Genomic DNA, 17,965 nt, shown 5'->3' with positions numbered 1-17,965 from the left:
CAAGTGGAATTAGCTTATGACTGTTGTTTCTTCATTTACGCAATTTTATTTTGATCGACAGCTGTTCTTTCAGTCCTCGGGGTTGACTGCCGTGGTGGACTACTATGGGATGACGGTGCTCCTGCTTGGCTAGATAAGATGATACCCTGAATAGTCAATGCGGTTTTGTTTCCTGATCTAAATGTTATCTTCACATGAGTCCTTAATAACTCGGGTCTTCAAGAGTCGAGATGAAGACAAAGAGTCCTCGATGTTGACACGGATATATTGCTTTGAAAGATACTGTAACTAAATGCACATCGTTCGAAACCATTTTGCACAATGGTCCATAATTCTCTAGCATTGAGTGATATATATCCCGAAGTGCTCCCTGACCTCATGTGTCGATCTTTCGCAGTCCATATAGTAAGAATAACTCCGGCGCCGTACCCCCACTCCACGAAGCAAGTGACAAAGGATTAATTGACAGCGGAAACGAAACGTCCATGCGAACCTTTACTAATGACCTCCACTTTCGATAGCTCAAAGAGCTTCGATAGCTTTGCGGAGTACCTCAAGGCTCAAGTCGGAGACGCTCTCGCTGCTGGGAGTGTCAGCAGCGGACTCGCGAAGAGCCCAGGCGACGTCACTCCACCACCCCAAGCCAATGAACCCGCCGCCCTTCCGGCGCTCAAGGCTTTCCTTCAGACGACTTGTGTGCTCCCACTGCTTGGCAGCCACTTCGGCTCTCTCGATAACCTTGTTCGGGATGCCGCACATGGACGCGCAATGCATACCAAAGCTACCTTCAGCAACGCCGTCCTCCAGCTTGTACAAGAAAGTGATACGTCTTTCCTGATCATCGACATGGATTTTCATGCGTTTGGGTGTGATCTCGGGATGACCATCGAACTCCGCAGCGAGAGAATGATAGTGAGTCGCAAAGAAGCCCATTGCTCCAATGTGAGTGGCGACGTGGTGCAGCACTGCCTGAGCAACAGCGACACCATCATAAGAACTAGTCCCACGGCCAAGCTCATCGAGAATGACAAGCGATCTTGGTGTAGCTTCAGACAATATCTTCTTCGTCTCTGAGAGTTCAACGAAGAATGTGGACTGGGCTGCAAAGATGTTGTCATTTGCACCCAAACGGGACATGATACGATCAACAGGTGTCAACCGAGCGGATTGGCAGGGCAGGTAACAGCCGATTTGTGCCATGATAACAGCGACACATGTCTAGAGCAATAAAAACGGTTAGTCCATCTTTCATAGAGAAAGTTAAGGAATGATTGCCTGCTTACCATACGGAGAACCGTGGATTTTCCGGCGGCGTTAGCTCCAGTGAGAAGATTGATATTCGGCGCTTCGCCTCCCAGACGCACGTCATTGGGAATAAAGTCTTCCACCGACGAGAGAAGGCATGGGTGACGCAGCTCCTCAAATTCAAGCACACTCCGTTCGTCTTCGACGAAGACAGGGCGGCAGCTTGGATGGCCCAGCGACGAAGAGGCTTTGGCCAAACTTATCAGACAATCCAGTTGTGAGATGATTCGGACCGCTGCAAGCCAAGTCGTGTAGTTCTCATCGAATCGTGCGTAGAATCGACCAGCAACTTCCTTGACGATCTGACTGTGTGTTTCCTGCGCCTCCTGCAATTTGCGAATGAGAGACCTCAGTTCGGGAAAGTAATAACGCTTCACCTGTTTCGTGGCCGACATCTGGTCCCAATTTTTAGGGATATTCTTCACCTTGATTGGCACCTCAAGTTGATAAATTTCTTTTCCATTGTCACGATAACAGATGGCTGTGGAGCCCAACTCACGGCGTTGGCGTTTGAGGAGGTTGTCAAGATCCCGGTGCAATTGCTCAATACGCGCTTGGGAGGTGTCGAAGTCTTCCTCAACACCTGGTTTGGGAACCAGGATGCCATTTTCCTTCGCTTTCGTGCGGTCGAAAGCTGTTTTCCAATACTCCAGCAGAGAACTCAAGTCGGGCATCCCGCTAATCAGCTGCCCAATGACTCCTTCTCCCGAAGAGCCACTATCCTTGAGGAGAGTGATTGTGTATTCAATCTGCTCGAATCCTTCCAGCACACGCACAAAATCTTGCGCTTTGCAATTGGCTGCATGGATACGGGAAATAAGTCGCTCGAGATCAGGCATCTTGGTCAGCTGGGAAGAGAACTGGTCTCGAACGCTTGAGTCAGCGTTCAGGGCATCAACGGCGTCCAACCTCGCATTGATCTTCTTTGCATCCATCAATGGATGGCAAACCCATTGCTTGAACATACGCTTGCCGAAAGGGGTAATGCAGCGATTTAAAAGCTGAAAGAGTGTCCCCTCTGAGCCACCATCAAATGAGTTGGCGAATATTTCCATGTTGATCAGGGTTTGACCATCAAGAACCAAGCTGGAGGCCTTCCTGATAGGGTCATACCACGAGAAGTTACCGATCGTGATCAGATCGCGGTCGAGTTTCAGAACCCTGAGATACTGGACCAAGGCTCCGAAAGCAGACATAACCAATTCCTTGCCTCGAGCCTCTCGCAGGGTGTCCGGCCAGGCTTGCAAGTTATCGTCATCTTGAGAGACAAAGTATTCGCTTGCATCGAGCTCTTTCACAGTTATATCTGCCTCCCAAAACTCTTTTCCAGGCTTCAAGTGGTTCCAGATGGTGGTAGGACCAGTGTTGTTTTTCAAAATGCGCAGAGCTTTGTGAGAAATCGTGGACTTCTCCAACAGCAGTTCTTGGGGACGAGTCTGTGCGACGAATGTCTCGAACTTGGTCATATCAACATCATCCACAAATTCCGACAGAGAGAACTGGCCAGTAGCTGTGTCCACAAACGCGAGCCCAAAAGCAGGACAGTTGTCTATAATGGCTTCCTTGATCGCAACGCAATAGGTAGACATATCGTCCTGCAGCATAGAGCCTTCAACTAATGTGCCGGCCGTAAGGACGCAGGATAATTCTCTCCTTATGATCTTGTCTTCTTTCCCGCCAGCCTTCTTTCCGTCTCTCTCGCGCATTTCTTTACCCAGTGCAGATTCAGACTGGTCCACACGGGCAATCTTGAAACCTTTGGCCACGAATTGATTGGCCCAGTGATCTAAGCTCATCTCAGGCACACCGACCATCCGCATGTTAACACGATCTGTGAGCTTTAAATCAAATAATTGGTGACCGATTGTAGCATCGTTCTCATACAGCTCGTAGAACTTGCCCTTCTTGAAAAAGACAACCGTGTCCCAGAATTTTTGCTTGATCTCCCAGTACTGCTTCTCAAAGGGAGAAAACTTTGCCCATGCCAGTGGGGGTATATATATAGTGCGAGGGTCATAGTCGGGGTGATCTGGTGGGTGTCCATCTATGTCCCGAAGGTTTGCGAGCCAAGGATACCGCTCTTCAGGTTCCCTGAGATGCACTTTCTGCTTGGCAGGAGTGGCGGTACCTTTCGGCGTAGCTTGTATTGTCCGGTTCTGGCGGGGTTCCTGATTCTCAGGGTCATAGGCCCACTTCAGAGCTGTGCCTGAGGAGGCATCCGGGACATCCAAGTCGAGGTCTTCTACGGGAGAAGGAGGAGCGGGAAGAGAGGAGGCCTTGCGAGTCGTTGCATTCGACGGTCTCTTACGTTTCTTGGATGGCTTGGCTCCTTCATCGGAGTCGTCCGCAACGATAAAGTCGTCCATCTCTGCTAGTTGGTTAGTCCCAACAGCACAATAACGGCCGCAGAGCGATCCTGTAACTAACCGTCATCTGAATAGCCCACCTCACCACCTTGCTCGAATTCATCTTCGCTCTCTGGAGAAATCTTGCGTCTTTTAGAGATCCGGCTGTTTCGTCTATTGGGCCCGAATATCACATCATCGTCGTCTTCACCCTCAGATTCGGATTCGGCATAACTGATCTGTTTCTTGGCCTATAAGATGCAGTTAGTGACTGGGTCTAGAAGGTATCAATTGCAAATAAAACTGCACAGATAGACTTACCCTACGGGAGGGCGAAGCAGTTTTCTTCTCTACGTCCTGTATTTGTGCAAGCCCAATCAGCAACCTGTCAACCTAGCATACGGTGCGGCGTCCGAAATATCAGCATACCTGAGTGTTATCCTCGTCCTCCTCAGGCACGACCAAGTCACTGCTAGGAACAGGAGTCAGGTTTTGTGTGAACCTGGGTATGCTCTTCTTCTCAATCTTCGATGTCGCTTTGCTGGAAGTCGCCTCGCGCTTCTCAGAGGCCCTCTCTGCGGGAGACGAGGCAGGTTCTGTGTTACGCGCACCAGATGGTGCCGATGGCGAAGATTTTTGGAAGAAACCCAGGATAGACCGCTGGTTCTTCATGTTTTGTGTACTGGAGGTGGATCGTTTCAGCGCTCCGGAGGGAGGTGTCGCCGTGGTGGGAGAGGATGCGGTACCAGCTCCTCTGGCCATTCTGACGGAAACTCAATGGTCGGCTGGTACAATGTGACAATTAAGATGATGTATAAACCATGCCGAAGATGATAGAAAGCAGCTGGATGGAAAGGCAATGCGAATGTTGATAGAGGTCTCAGGACGGAAAAATGGCGGATCGTCCGATAAGGAGGCGTCACGCAGCGCGTCGACGCGTTTAGTGGCCCTATCTAACTCCGTATTCCGTACAGAGCACTCATCATTTCTTGGCTTCCCCAATGGGCTATCCACTCTCGAAACAACACTCCAGCCATTCAGGTCAACTTCCGTAGTACTTGGCGCAGAAAATATTCTGCTGGATATATCTTTGTACGGAGAAACTCGCATATAATGCGACGGAGAAGAGAAAATCCTGAAGCCTATACTTCATTAGGGAAGCTACAATATCCTATACTCTCCCACAGCGGGTTGCGATCTATACATGACAAATTTAGCGGCATTGTCATAGGCATGGATCAAGCATAATAAAGTAGTGTTTTGAGCACAATCGCAGGATCTCCCACTGTTCCTATTCCTCAACCTTCCACAACAGATGACGATGTCTCCGACAGACCTAAGGAGCGCACTCCAAATTCTGGTGACTCCGGCTGGCTGATGCCTAATAGCAAGATCATTTTTGAGCAATCTTTGCTCCTCCGTTGCAATTGATGGTACGAGATTCGAACTTGCAGGTGCTGTTGAACTGTCCGTTGCGGAAGAGGGTCAGCCCATTTCCACTGCAGCCTTCAAAACGGAAAGGGTCGTTGTTGCCGTCAACATAGAAGTTTCCATTATTGTGGAGTATCGTAGTCAGTGAAGAGACGTTACAGTCCGTCAAATCCGCCTTTGCATACAACGTGTCATTGAAGTCTTTTGCCGACATCGAGTTCCTTCAAAGAAATTGTCCAGAAGGTATGGTGAAGCTGCAGGTTTCAAGTCTTGGCTTTCCGTGAGACATGAAAGTCAGCATGTTGCCGAATCACTTATAGTATTCAAATATTTCCCATTGGGGATGCAGTTGGTCGGTATCGAAGAAGCGAAGTGTCTCAAGAGTCTGCCAAGTTCAATAGCTCTCTCTGCTTACGTGCATGATGTGCTCAAAGTACTAGTGGCAACGCAAGTTCGATATCCGAGGAGAATTTGGGATGTAATCTATATCGCTAGTATATTTACAGGTCTGTCTAAAAATACATGCATGAAGTAGACCGCCTCATGTTGACTTCACCTCCGTTGTCTTTTCAGCGGCCGATTCTGATTCCGACTTCTCCAGCTCCCAACCAGGAGCGGTAAGTCCGCGCTCTTTGAACTCTTCATCGCTGACGATCTTTACCATCCGGAACTTCCATTTACCAAGCTTCAAAAGCAAGAGATCCCCGTCGATGATGTACTCCTGCGTCTTTTCCGGAAGCCAAGTCTCAATAGGCGTGAACGACAGGTCATCAGCCATGGGCCCACTGTCCCCTGGGCGACTTCCCACATAGGCGCCCTTATTGGCGACAATACGATGGCCTTCGCTTTTAGAGGAGACTAGTCCTGCATGCCACAGGATCTTGTGAAATGGCTGGTTATAGACCAGGGAGCGGGGAAGAGTGACATGGGGGCTGCCCATGTTGGCGAAATTGGTCTGGGGAGCGTATTTGTTCCCAGACTGAGGATTGGCATAGCTTGCAGAGGGCGAATTTGCATGGCTGCTAGGCGGGCTGGTCACCTTGGGCATAGGACTAGGTTCAGCCGTCGAAGAGCGTGGCCGGAAAAGCTGACGATGTTGTAAAGCGACTGCGTCAGCCTCTTCCTTTCCGTGAATCAGCTCCAAGAATTCGGCAGCCAGTGTATGCTGAGCAATTCGCTTTGAAGGGTCTTTATTCTGTTCTTCCATGATTTCGGCAATCTTAGGCAAAGGTAGAAACGTGAACAGCTTCAGATAGCGCTCGACAACCTCATCTGGTGTTCGAACGAAGAACTACTCATAGTTAGTGATTCCTGCATGTGCCGTCCAGGATTTATATAGGCTCACCTGGTAAAGCTCGAACGTAGAAGTCATGTCCTTATCCAACCAAACAGCATTACCGGCAGACTTTCCAAACTTTTCGCCGTTCGCTGCTGTCAATAGTGGCGTAGTGAACCCAATCGGTTTGTCTAAATCATCTTCCAGAGGATTTCGGTCCTGTTCTATCGCAGTGTTCTTGCTGATCGACTTCACGGCATCCATGCCGAAGAGGATATTTCCATATTGATCGGAACCTCCAACTTGCACCTGGACGCCTTTTCGGAACAGCACCCACCAGTCCCATGCCTGCAGTAGGGGATATGTGAACTCCGCAAAAGACATTCCATCACCTTTGGTCATCCGGTTCTTCACACTTATAATCATCAAAATCAGTAATCAAATGGTCCAACGAATGAAGGATAGCAACTAGACTCACGTTTCTCTACCCAGCATGGGACCAAGCCGCGTATGGGCGCCCAGGTCCCGTAGTACTTCTAAGAAGGATGTGGAATTCCACCATGTGTTGTTGTTGACCAAAGCTCGCCGCCAGATCTTCTCTTTGTGCCATCCGTGTCTCTTGCCATATTGCTCCACAGAGGCCCCCAACTTTTTCAGTTGCATGTGCATGCTCGCCATATTTGCTTTTCGGACCGAAGAATCCATCGCCTCTCGTCCTTTCAACCTCCCAGTGGGATCACCGATTCTAGAAGTAGACCCCCCTAGCTGTTGTGTATCAGCCATGATATCTTACGTCGATTCAAGCGTCAGGGGAGGAAAGACCGACCAGATAGGTGACAGGTAGACCCCAGACATAACCCCAGGCCAGCACCATGAACGGCAGCATATGGCCAACATGTAAGGAGGGAGCTGTTGGGTCTACTCCGACATAGATCCCGACTCTCTTCTCGGAGAAAACCCGGTGTAGTAAGTCGCGCTCTCTGTAGTTTCGAACCGGATTTCCATCAGCTAATACAAGGAAAACATGTCTGCATTCAGGTACGACTCACCCGACGACATCATGGATCAGCCCTCTCTCTTCTAGATGTTCAACGAAGCTTTTCCGCTTCCCAGCCTTGATCTCCGCAGCGAATTGAGCCCACTGCTCCTCCCCAGCCTTCACCTTCTGTATATGTTTCTGGGTAATCCACCTTCTTGACTCCCTCACTGGCGATCGTATCGATGAATTGACAAGAAAGCGGCTTCCTTGAGCATCTAAGGAACATTTCCGCGCAATCTGAGCAGTTTGCATGTAGCTGCGCGCACCGTAGCCCGTCTGCATTGCTGTCTTTAAAGTAACCGGAATGCGCAAGCGTCCTGCGCGAGGCAGAGGCAATAATTGCGGCTTCATTGGGCCAACCTGGAACTGGCACCTCAATTAACCGCTTTCACCTTGCGGTTAATTGGTTTCAATGCGGGTCAGCGAAGCATATATCCCGACCTCACGGAACACGAATTTATCACTATCGGCGTTGATAAGAAGCTGATCAACTGCTCTCTCCAACGGATAAATATTAATGCGGGGCTGTTTCCAAAAAAGGTCAATCTTCGTAAATAACTGCGTTGAGTTTAGAAATCTATGGGAAATATGAATTTTCTCTTTCGCAAGGATGGCAAGTAGGAGATTCAAGAAGACTACGTTTCTATAGGACAAAACAGTAACTGGATGGAAGGTAAATGTGTTGAAAAGATATACTGCTGGAAACGCCTTGAAAGTCAACAGCGCAAAAAAAGAGGGTATGGTGGAAGTAGGTAATCAGTTGCATTCAAATTATTTCAGCTAGTCTAGCATTGCGAGTTCACTCTAATGACCGAAGATTCCTATCATGAATGTGCTACAGCGCCACGAAGGGACCAGCACGTTTCTAGGATCCTAGGCCACATAGAAGCTCCATGGAGGAGCAAACACCACCAAGTTATGTGTTTGGGATCAGAGATGCCTTCATCGCGTCCGTCGAAGTAACAAGGAGATGTGCCGAACGCCTTTATCATTCTCCCTCCATCCCGAGTCAAGCAGCCCTTGAACCCCGAAGGGAGAGCCACAAGGCTCAGAGAGGAGCGATTGATCAAATAGAACACACTAGGCTTTCATCATCTAAGAGGATACGTTAGAAAATCATTCTGTGTGAGTCTGGTAGCGGAATCTTGAGAGCTACAACTCACCTGTACAAAACTTGGAAGGATGAAGAAAAAAGGAAAATAACTAGTGTGGATCCCGGAGGTTTTATATTTTGTAGTGGGCTAGGAGACGCTATTCCCAATCGATGGAGCGGTGCATTTCTGCCGGATAAGCTTGCGATACCTTCAATATGGAGATCAGACCGGATGTCTTCTGATCATGGCTGATTTGACGTCAATTTAAAGCGCTTTGATACCAGCTCTATTGTCCATTGGGGAGACTATTAAAACTGCAAATTTTTATAAACTCTCCATCAAACCCGGCTCGGTATGCTTCTGAGCAATGTGGGACGTTATTTACCTCGTCTCCGCACGAGCTATATTGAAATCTCCAATTACCTCCGCAGTCGGCCATCAGGACAGCGCAATGGACTGAGAACTCTCTCTCCTGTCAGGACCTTTCACAGGAGACATTGCCTGCTCGAACAGCATGACAGTCCTACTTCACCTCGACACTTTTTGGAACAATATAAAAAAGCCGGTATGAACAACCGTCCTGTCGCATTTTACCACAGTTCTCGTTCTACAGAGTTAAATGCTAAATTTTGTCTGATATAGTTGAGTTCCCACCAGCCACGAGCGATTTTGAGACCTTCCTCGCAAATGCATCTGCAGGACAGGAGGTCCAGGTTCATGGATACCTGGGACCCCGCTCCGACCTTTCCAAAAAGCTATCTTTTGCTCGCCTGACCGATCCAACCATGAAACACAGCATTCAGCTTGTCTCGTTTATTAAGAACAGCCCTCTTGAAAAGTTCAGATCCATTAATGCGAATAGTCCAGTGGTTGTACGGGGCATCGTGCAGCCAAAAAAGGGAAAAGGATCAGATACCGAGCAAAGCGACTGCTGGGAGGTGCATATTATGGACGTTGATTCTCTGAATGAATTCCCAAAAGACATTATCATGACTCCAGGGACTGCATTTGCTCCGGAACACAGATATCTTCAACTGCGCTCCGACAGTGAACTTCGGGATGCCCTGCGATTCCGCGCTCAAGTTCGCAATATATGCAGGGAAGAGCTGGAACAATGTCGACCTCCTTTTGTGGAGATCGAAACGCCTCTTCTTTTCAAGTCAACTCCGGAAGGTGCTCGTGAGTTCTTGGTGCCGACTCGGAGGCGTGGTCTGGCTTACGCTTTGCCCCAGAGCCCTCAGCAATATAAGCAGATACTTATGGCAAGTGGCATCCCAAGGTACTACCAGTTTGCGCGCTGTTTCCGTGACGAAGATCTCCGAGCGGATAGACAACCAGAATTTACTCAGGTGAGCATTGAATCTTGTTGTCCACCTTCATAATTAACTGCGGTCTAACATAAGCTCCTCGCTCAGCTCGATCTGGAAATGTCTTTCGCTACAGGAGAGGATGTCATGCGGACTGTTGAAGGGATAATCCGCAGACTTTGGTCCTCCTTGATGAAAGATGAAGCGCTTTCCGGACCGTTCCGGAGAATGTCATACCAGGACGCAATGAGCCGCTATGGGTCAGACAAACCCGATACAAGGTTTGGAATGGAGATTTTCAAGATCGACTATCTTCTACCTGTCGACCTGGTCAACAAGATCACTCCCTTGACTGACCCCATCATTGAAGCCTTCAAATTCGAAGGGAACGACAATGACCCCGTCGCCACCTACGAGTTCATCAAGCAATTCCTCGACTCCCCGGCTGGTGCTCCATTTAACAACAATTCTGAAGGTGGCCCGGGGGTCTTCGTGTATGACGCCAAGAAACCTTTGTGTGGCCTCCAGCCATTCGGTTTTGAAGCAGCTGAACGCATTGAGGAACTCCTGGATCCCGATCACGGCGATCTGATTGTCATCCAAGCCCGTGAAAGAGCACACTTTTCCGGTGGCTCCACTCCAATCGGCGACCTCCGCCGCGCACTCCACGCCGCTGCAGTCTCCTCCGGATTCAAGCCCGCCCCAACGGGGTTCGACTTCCTCTGGGTGGTAGACTTCCCCCTGTTCTCGCCCTCCAGTGATTCGGAACCAGGTCAGGGCGGTGCTGCGGGCATCTCATCCACACACCACCCCTTTACCGCACCCAAGACCGCTGCAGACGTCGACCTGCTCCTGACAGATCCCACAAAGTCGGTGGCCGACCACTACGACCTTGTCGTGAACGGGGTCGAATTGGGCGGTGGCAGTCGCCGTATCCACGACGCAGCCGTGCAAGAATTCATCCTTCGAGATATCCTTCAAATGAGGCCTGAGAGGCTGGCCGACTTTTCCCATCTGCTGGATGCCTTGCGGGCCGGATGTCCGCCGCATGCTGGACTGGCCCTCGGCTTCGACCGCCTTGTCGCCGTCATGCTGGGCAAGGAGTCGGTGCGGGACGTCATTGCATTCCCTAAGACGGGCAAGGGTGGCGATGATGCCATGGTTAAGGCTCCTAGTTTGATGACGGAAGAAGCATTAGAAACCTATCAACTCCGTCTAAGAGATGAATGAGTGTAGTGGTAAGCGCGTATGAAGACGCACTTGCTGCAAACCGCTCAACTGAATTGTACATTAGTATAGACATGATACCCAATCTCTTCTCACGGGCTTTTTTGGGAGGTTTGTAAATAGATGTCTCACAAATACATTGATATAGTCATTATTTTGAGTACTAGGGCCAAGCCAAGCAGAATTTCTATACTTCAAAGAAGATGGGGAAGGCTGGAAACATCTGGCATCGGTGGATAATGCAGAGCCGGGGGACGATATAGAATTCTAACTTATCAATTGAGGTAGAGGCGTGTTGTAGCGACAGCCCTTCTTGGAAAGTGCCATAGAGAAAACACCTGGATCAATTCAAGTTGAAAGTTATATCTACACGTTGAGGATCATCATGGGTGGGAGTTTAAACAAAAGTGTTATACAACGACGCCAGCCTCCCATGCCAAATAAGGCAGTCTAGTATAATAAAATGCTATAATAGGATCAATGGCAGTGTCGAATTGCGCTTGATAAATCGAAAGGAAGAATCACGAGCTACTCGTCTTCGCAGGTATCATCTTGCGCTCTGTCTCTACCACTTCATCATCTTCGTAGAGATAGTCGTCCTCGTCTTCCACCGGCTGGCCGAAAATATTGTTCCAAACGCCATCCCAAAGACCTTTCTTCGTGACCAGACCGCCGACAAGCAGGATCGGCAGCTGCCAAATACTGGCCCAGAAGAGTCTTCGGGCAGTGCCGTTGGCGCCCTGATGCCGCCAGAATTTGTGGGCCTCTTTGACTAGCCAGCCATTCGCAACGGTGCTGCCAACCAGGAAGCCATTACCGACAACCCCAACCCACCAGAGACCGATGGAGAATGGGAACATAAGAATGGAATATCGCAGTGCGATACGGGCATTTGCGGCGGGATTAGTCCAAGCCAGCATCCTGTATCCGGCTGCCTTGTACTCCTCGCGGATCATGTAGGACAAAGCATTGAAGTGAGGAAACTGCCATGCGAAGAGAATGCCACCCAGGAGCCAGCCACCGATACTGTCCTCACTGAGTAGCATATCCCGCCAGCTGTCATGGCCAGTTGTCGCTGTCTGGCCTGCCGCAGCGGTCCAACCCATCAACGGAGGGATGCCTCCTACCACAGCGCCTACCCAGGTGTTGATCACGGATATACGCTTCAGCGGTGTATACACAAATGCATAGAGACAGATATTACCGGCGGAGAGCGCGGTAGTCGTAGGGTTCGTTCCGATGTATAGCAAACCGAGACCTGCAGCAGCAGTCGCAATCGCAAATAACACCGCAGCACGACGTGACAGCAGCCCGCGCACTAACGGCCGGTTCCGTGTCCGTGACATCAGAGCATCGTATTTTGGTTCAAGGAGCATATTCAAAGTATTTGCGCTGCATGAGGACAAGAAGGTTCCCGCAGTTAGGTAGAGAAAGGTCAAGGTTGAGGTTGAGAGGGTCGGTAGAGGAGTCATTGAAGGGTCAAGTGTGAGAAGAGAGGAGATCGGGTACATTCCATATGCGGAGGTGGTCGTCAATACGATCAGGAACGAGAGACGAGGCTTCGTGAGAGCAAGAAACGCGGCCAACTTGCGGCGCAGGGAAGTCACAGGGAGGGCTGATGAGAGGGTGGACAGTTGCGACGAGGCATCAGGAGGGAGTTCGGATTCTGCGGCATTATCCTTGGACGTCTCTTCCTTTAACCTCTTCCTCCGGCGATGAGGTAACTCTTGTGAGGAAGATTGTGAAGCAATTGACTCCGAACCGGCTGCATTCTGTGATAATGCATTGTCGGCAATACTTCGAGGGGAGCTATTGACGGCGGATAAGGAGGCTAGTAAGCCATCTTTGTCCGTGGAGCCATCTGCTGTTCGATTGGCAGAGAAATAGGTTTTTTGAATAGTCGAGGGGGTTGATTCATGATCGGCAATGCCAGCCCGCAGCCGAGACGAGGAGAGGAAGCTGCGAACTGCGACAGGTCGCTGTGATGGTGAGAGTCGTGAGAAGCATTGGGAACACAGGCGAGCAGGATCTCGCACCAATCCAGACCTCAGCAACGAGGACCGGAGAAGAATCATGGCGGAAGTAACATAGATGGAGAGAGATAGAAGTCACGATAGGACGATCTAGATCATGAGATGAATCTCGGAAGAGTCGCGATGGACGGAGCAGAAATTCCCCGGCGGGGCACAGAGACCACAACCGCAGGAATGTACCATACCGCCCTCACGATAGTTGTTGTTGCTCCTAGGAACCATCGTGCTCCGTTGGCAAATCACCGTCAACCAAAACACAAAAACGTCCTTTGGTCTGTAGACTCTCGCCATGGATACGCTTCAAAAGGTCATTATTGACCCTCTTCAACCCGTTCTCCGTCCTATCTCGTCCGCTCTCCCGCAACCTGTCCACGATGTCATCGTCTCCTTGATTGGATCGCCATGCCACAGCGCCCTCCTCCTCGACCTTGATGTCACCAAAGATCCTGCCTGCACATCCCTCGCTATCTCTAAGGCTCTGGGTATTGCAATCGTGGGTGCAAGCGCCATCGTGAAGGTTCCGCAGATCCTGAAGCTTATCCGCTCACGATCCTCTGCTGGCGTATCCTTTGTCTCCTATGCGCTCGAAACCGCCAGCCTGTTGATCACTCTTTCCTACGGCGTACGCAACCAGTTCCCATTCAGCACATATGGAGAGTCCGCCTTGATTGCGGTGCAGGATGTGATCGTTGGAGTTTTGGTGTTGACCTTCGCGGATCGCTCTACCGCTGCAGCGGCCTTCATTGCAGTGGTTGCCGCCAGTGTGTATGCGCTGCTCTTTGATCAGACCCTGGTCGATGCGCAGACGATGTCGTATCTACAGGCTGGAGCTGGTGCTCTCGGTGTGGCCAGCAAGGCCCCTCAAATCTATACGATCTGGCGCGAGGGAGGGACCGGACAGCTGAGCGCCTTTGCGGTATGTTTTTTTCCGTCTACTGATACCTGAGGATACGCGACTGATTTTGTAACAGGTGTTCAACTATCTCGTTGGTTCCCTTTCCCGGATCTTTACCACGCTACAAGAAGTTGACGACAAGCTCATTTTGTATGGATTCATTGCTGGGTTTGTCCTGAACGTTATCCTGGCGGCACAGATGGTCTACTACTGGAAGAGCCCGGCGCAGCCCAAGAAGCGACCTGCTCGATCCTCTCGGCCATTGGAAAAGATTCCTGCGGCTGAAAGCACTGGAGTATCACCCAAGCCCTCCGCCAAGTCGCCCACCACCCGCAGACGGGGTTAGATTGGTCGCTTCGACAATTCTCTTCAGAATGCTTGAATACAATTTTTAATCTTGTTGAAACCATTCCCGCGTACTCTAATTAATGATCAAGTGCTCGCAGCCATCAGCGCTGCGTCGGCGGTATCCCCGTAGTCATATACCGTAGAATATCCTCCAAGGGAACCGCATGTCCAGCTGCTTTCTGCTGGTGCTGGTGCTGCCGTGACCCCGGTGCAGGCGCCGCAATATCAAACTCCAATCCAGCGCCCACACCAGACTTGCGTCGTACTCCAACAACCTCCATTTCTTCTTCCTCCCCCTCCCCTTCCTCCTCACTCTCACTCTCCTCCTCGTCCTCGTCCTCCAACTGCCTCCTCAACCCGGTAACCACATTCTGAATCCCCATCTCCCGTTCTTCCAGCGTGAAATTCCCACCCCAGTTCCTCCTCCTCGCCTCTTGATTCGCCTCGACAGGCGCCCAATCCCACAGCTCCGCAAGCGCACTTTCACTCAACGCACCCTGGTCCTCAAGCGCAGACGCCCCCGCCCGCCGACCGCGCGATACCCAGTCATCAACGCGGGGGTCGAGTTTCGTGCGGAGGAGTTGCTCAAGCGTCGGGGCCTGCGTGCGGCCGGGGTATGAGGGACCCGGGTAGGCTACGAGCGCGGAGAGGAGGTCGCGGTTGTCGGAGAGGTGCTCAGAGACGCTGAGAAGGTTGTTTGAGATGATTCCTGCTTGGGATTGGAGCGAGGACCTGCTTCAATTAACATTTTGCACTTGGATACAGTTGTTGAGGGGTGGTGTACCAGGATGGAAGCGGGTCGCTTTGGTTTAAGCTCCCGATTAGAGAGGCTAGGGAGCGCGTGAGCTGGACAAGCCGTTGGCGGGATTGTTCGAGGGTTTTTATCTGGTCCTGGTTTAGGGATGTCATTTTGCTTTGATATTGCGAGTGAGACTTTGGTGCTGGTGAGGAGATATGGTATGCGGTCTGGACGATGACGGGGGAGAGGTGCAGACAGCGATAGGCCCGATAGCAGGAAGGTTGTCCATTAGCAACCCCACAGCCACAAACGCATAGGGCTAGATCTACTTCTACTTACAAGTCTATTATCTACAACGCGGTCTCTGAAAGACACGCTCAAAATCTCTAGACATCACTATCTGTATGTTCAGTTCCTACGGCTCTCTATTTGTCCTAAGCAGTTTGATTACTTTCCATCCCAGCTGCATGAGAATCAGTCGAACTGCTATAAATAGCGCCCTCACCACCACAATAGCTCATGCAGTAGAATCCTGCAGCGCAACCATCCTTCGCCATTGGTACCTTGGCATCTTTGGCTGAAACGCTTGCAATGCAATTAGTCCAAGCTGACGATGCTATTATGCTGGAGTCTGGAGATAACTCTGCTGTCGTTGACTCGTTGGCGCCAAACCCGTGTTTATTTTTAGCTAGATGCCCATCCTGATCCTTCGGCCGAAGAGGGGCTGGTCAGTGAGCGCTACCTTGGCTCTCGCCAGAGATGGGTATAAAAAGACGATGGAGTCTGTCGGACAGTTGTCTTGAATTTTTGAAGAGTCACTATGTACCAGCTTTGATATTTGTCAATTATCTCTGCTGAGCTATTGTCAATCATTGCTAGGAATTACCCGCCAACTGGTCAACGCCAACATCACCACGCGATAGAACATGGTTCGCTCAAACGCCTGAGGGAAAGTGGAATGAAGATTGTATCAACTGATCAAGGAGGGTATATCAATCATTTGACGGATTCGATAACATGCGATTCATTATGCATAAGAAGGGAAGAAACTGGGGAAAGGAAAGAGTTTCTGACAACGGACAGTGGCCTGCAGGGGAGAGTATGACCGCCATTCGCGTTACTCGATCAGTACATTTATTCCCTAACAACTCCTATGGATTGTCATACATCAAGCAGGCCAGCAAGGGAGTAATATCGACCTTTACCGACGACCTCACAGCTTCTGTTTCTGGGGAGGTGAGACACTGCGCTCAGGAATGTATGCCTGAGCGTCATATCCCTTCTCATGCTCTGGAGAATGTGTGGTAGATGGGACTGTGACAGGAGATTCGGTGATTTCGACATAATTGGACTTGGAGAATCCTACCTCCTGAGTACGACCGTCTGTGTCGACAAAGTTGAAGCCATGTCCAGACCCTGGGTGGTGCATCGGTTGGCTATACATTCCATTATTGGCAGGATCAGCCCACGCCCCGTGAGCTGGGGTACTGATGGTGGTATCGTTCCACCGCGCATGAAGATGGTCCGAACGACGGTGCTTGCGAGCCTGCTTGCGTCGCCAGCGGATAAAGAAGAAGCATCCCACTGCGAGGATACAGATCAGGATCACAAATCCCAGGATCGGGAGCGCAATGATCAAAGCCAGGCGGCTGGAGCCTGAGTTGGCATTCCCGGAAGGAGAGGTCAGGTCCACTGTGGACTGGGGCAGCAACGACTCGCTGAAGACTCTACTCGGACTAATAGGAAAAGCTTTGCCGCTAGGTGTTCGGAAGTGGCAATTGTAGCGAAGAGCTTCTAGGACTACACCGATCGCAAGGCTGTCAGTAACTGGCGAATTCAGACCGAAATAAGGTAAGAAAGGGAAAGCAACACACAATTTGCAAGGTAGACCTGAGAATCGGTCATATTGCTGGTCAAATTGTAGCAAAACTCGCACTGGCTGATGAGATTGTCCGCGAAAGACGAAGCACCACACCATGTATCGAAGTTGATACCACTCGGATCATCCAAGTCATAATCGAGGGCCGACGATAATGGCTGGCAGGAAACGACGCAGGGAGAGGAGATATTGGCAACCTGTTCAGGAAACCCGTACACGCAGCTGCTGAAGGCATACCGGAGATTGTCTGAAGCCTCACATTAGCGACTGCATGTCTCATTGTCACCAAAATGTTGACTATACGTACAGAGTCCCCATTCGACATCCCTCTGCCCCGAAGACGAATCACCGTAAGTGCTTTCCAGTTGGCACTCCACGCAGTTTTGAAAGTCGGACCCCTTCGTGGTCTGGCTGAACTGCTCGTCCAAACAAACGATCTCGGAAGCTGTAGTGTTCGAGGACACTTTATTGCAGACATTAGCGCACGGTGAGCCGGGAGTCGTCTTCAACCCGATCACCACAGGTGTAATGTGACCGAGGAGCAATAAGGCAGCCCCCAAAAGCGACGCAGATCTCGGCTTTTGGCTCAAGAAGCCGATCATCTTGAAGGACGAGCCGGCCGGACGGATCAATCCAGGCTGATGCCGATTTATTACTGTAAGTTCGAGGAAAGAATAGGCGACACGCCGTGGGTTCGACGGCCGGGCATCGAATTGACAGCGCAGTGATCGAAAACAATAGCCCAAGAAAGTAGAAAAGACAGAAAGTAGCCGGTCAAAAGAGCAAAGATGAAGGCAGGTCACGTCCTTGAGTCAGTTATCACCATCGCTAGGTTGACATCTTGGTACTCCTCGCGGATTGATAAGGAACCCGACCGGAGGCAATGTGCTGCAGCATGGTCAGCTCGAATTTCTCCTTCCAGGATCTGTCCGGACGTCGCTCGTAGAGTGCAAGCTAGTCGAAGACGATTAAGCATGCACCATGAGCATTGGTGCTTGTTTGGGCGCTAAGACACACGCTCGCAGAGGCAGAGAACATTGGCTAGTT

At 50.5% G+C, this 17,965-nt stretch overlaps 7 protein-coding genes across 7 annotated transcripts; 2 read left to right on the top strand and 5 right to left on the bottom strand.

The window, feature by feature from the left end:
• Positions 1-522: 522 nt before the first annotated feature.
• Positions 523-4,412, bottom strand: Aud_007526 (mismatch repair ATPase MSH6; the record flags this gene model as incomplete). The annotated part of the gene is made up of 5 exons (XM_043292416.1): positions 523-1,218; positions 1,284-3,673; positions 3,733-3,901; positions 3,972-4,007; positions 4,080-4,412. 5 exons carry the CDS (start codon positions 4,410-4,412, stop codon positions 523-525), a joined length of 3,624 nt encoding a protein of 1,207 aa, XP_043148351.1.
• A 1,210-nt stretch (positions 4,413-5,622) lies between these two features.
• On the bottom strand, positions 5,623-7,678 carry Aud_007525 (tyrosine--tRNA ligase MSY1; the record flags this gene model as incomplete). Its single annotated transcript, XM_043292415.1, has 5 exons — positions 5,623-6,372; positions 6,427-6,772; positions 6,836-7,122; positions 7,184-7,337; positions 7,407-7,678. The coding sequence occupies 5 exons, from the start codon at positions 7,676-7,678 to the stop codon at positions 5,623-5,625; spliced, it is 1,809 nt and encodes a 602-aa protein (XP_043148350.1).
• A 1,166-nt stretch (positions 7,679-8,844) lies between these two features.
• On the top strand, positions 8,845-11,027 carry Aud_007524 (aspartate--tRNA ligase MSD1; the record flags this gene model as incomplete). The annotated part of the gene is made up of 3 exons (XM_043292414.1): positions 8,845-9,055; positions 9,133-9,839; positions 9,906-11,027. The coding sequence occupies 3 exons, from the start codon at positions 8,845-8,847 to the stop codon at positions 11,025-11,027; spliced, it is 2,040 nt and encodes a 679-aa protein (XP_043148349.1).
• Positions 11,028-11,545: 518 nt separating this feature from the next.
• Positions 11,546-13,099, bottom strand: cox10 (protoheme IX farnesyltransferase; the record flags this gene model as incomplete). Its single annotated transcript, XM_043292413.1, has 1 exon — positions 11,546-13,099. The coding sequence occupies one exon, from the start codon at positions 13,097-13,099 to the stop codon at positions 11,546-11,548; it is 1,554 nt and encodes a 517-aa protein (XP_043148348.1).
• Positions 13,100-13,346: 247 nt separating this feature from the next.
• Aud_007522 (putative monosaccharide-P-dolichol utilization protein) lies at positions 13,347-14,298 on the top strand (the record flags this gene model as incomplete). Its single annotated transcript, XM_043292412.1, has 2 exons — positions 13,347-13,973; positions 14,029-14,298. 2 exons carry the CDS (start codon positions 13,347-13,349, stop codon positions 14,296-14,298), a joined length of 897 nt encoding a protein of 298 aa, XP_043148347.1.
• A 103-nt stretch (positions 14,299-14,401) lies between these two features.
• med8 (RNA polymerase II mediator complex subunit MED8) lies at positions 14,402-15,209 on the bottom strand (the record flags this gene model as incomplete). The annotated part of the gene is made up of 2 exons (XM_043292411.1): positions 14,402-15,032; positions 15,085-15,209. 2 exons carry the CDS (start codon positions 15,207-15,209, stop codon positions 14,402-14,404), a joined length of 756 nt encoding a protein of 251 aa, XP_043148346.1.
• Positions 15,210-16,252: 1,043 nt separating this feature from the next.
• On the bottom strand, positions 16,253-17,520 carry Aud_007520 (uncharacterized protein; the record flags this gene model as incomplete). Its single annotated transcript, XM_043292410.1, has 3 exons — positions 16,253-16,839; positions 16,914-17,165; positions 17,226-17,520. The coding sequence occupies 3 exons, from the start codon at positions 17,518-17,520 to the stop codon at positions 16,253-16,255; spliced, it is 1,134 nt and encodes a 377-aa protein (XP_043148345.1).
• Between the last annotated feature and the right edge of the window lie 445 nt (positions 17,521-17,965).

Source organism: Aspergillus udagawae, assembly GCF_001078395.1.
Source record: "Aspergillus udagawae IFM 46973 DNA, scaffold_5, whole genome shotgun sequence".
Classification (NCBI taxonomy): Eukaryota; Fungi; Ascomycota; class Eurotiomycetes; order Eurotiales; family Aspergillaceae; genus Aspergillus; species Aspergillus udagawae.
Note: the sequence above shows the minus strand (reverse complement) of the source record. Positions and strands in the feature narration are given on the sequence as shown.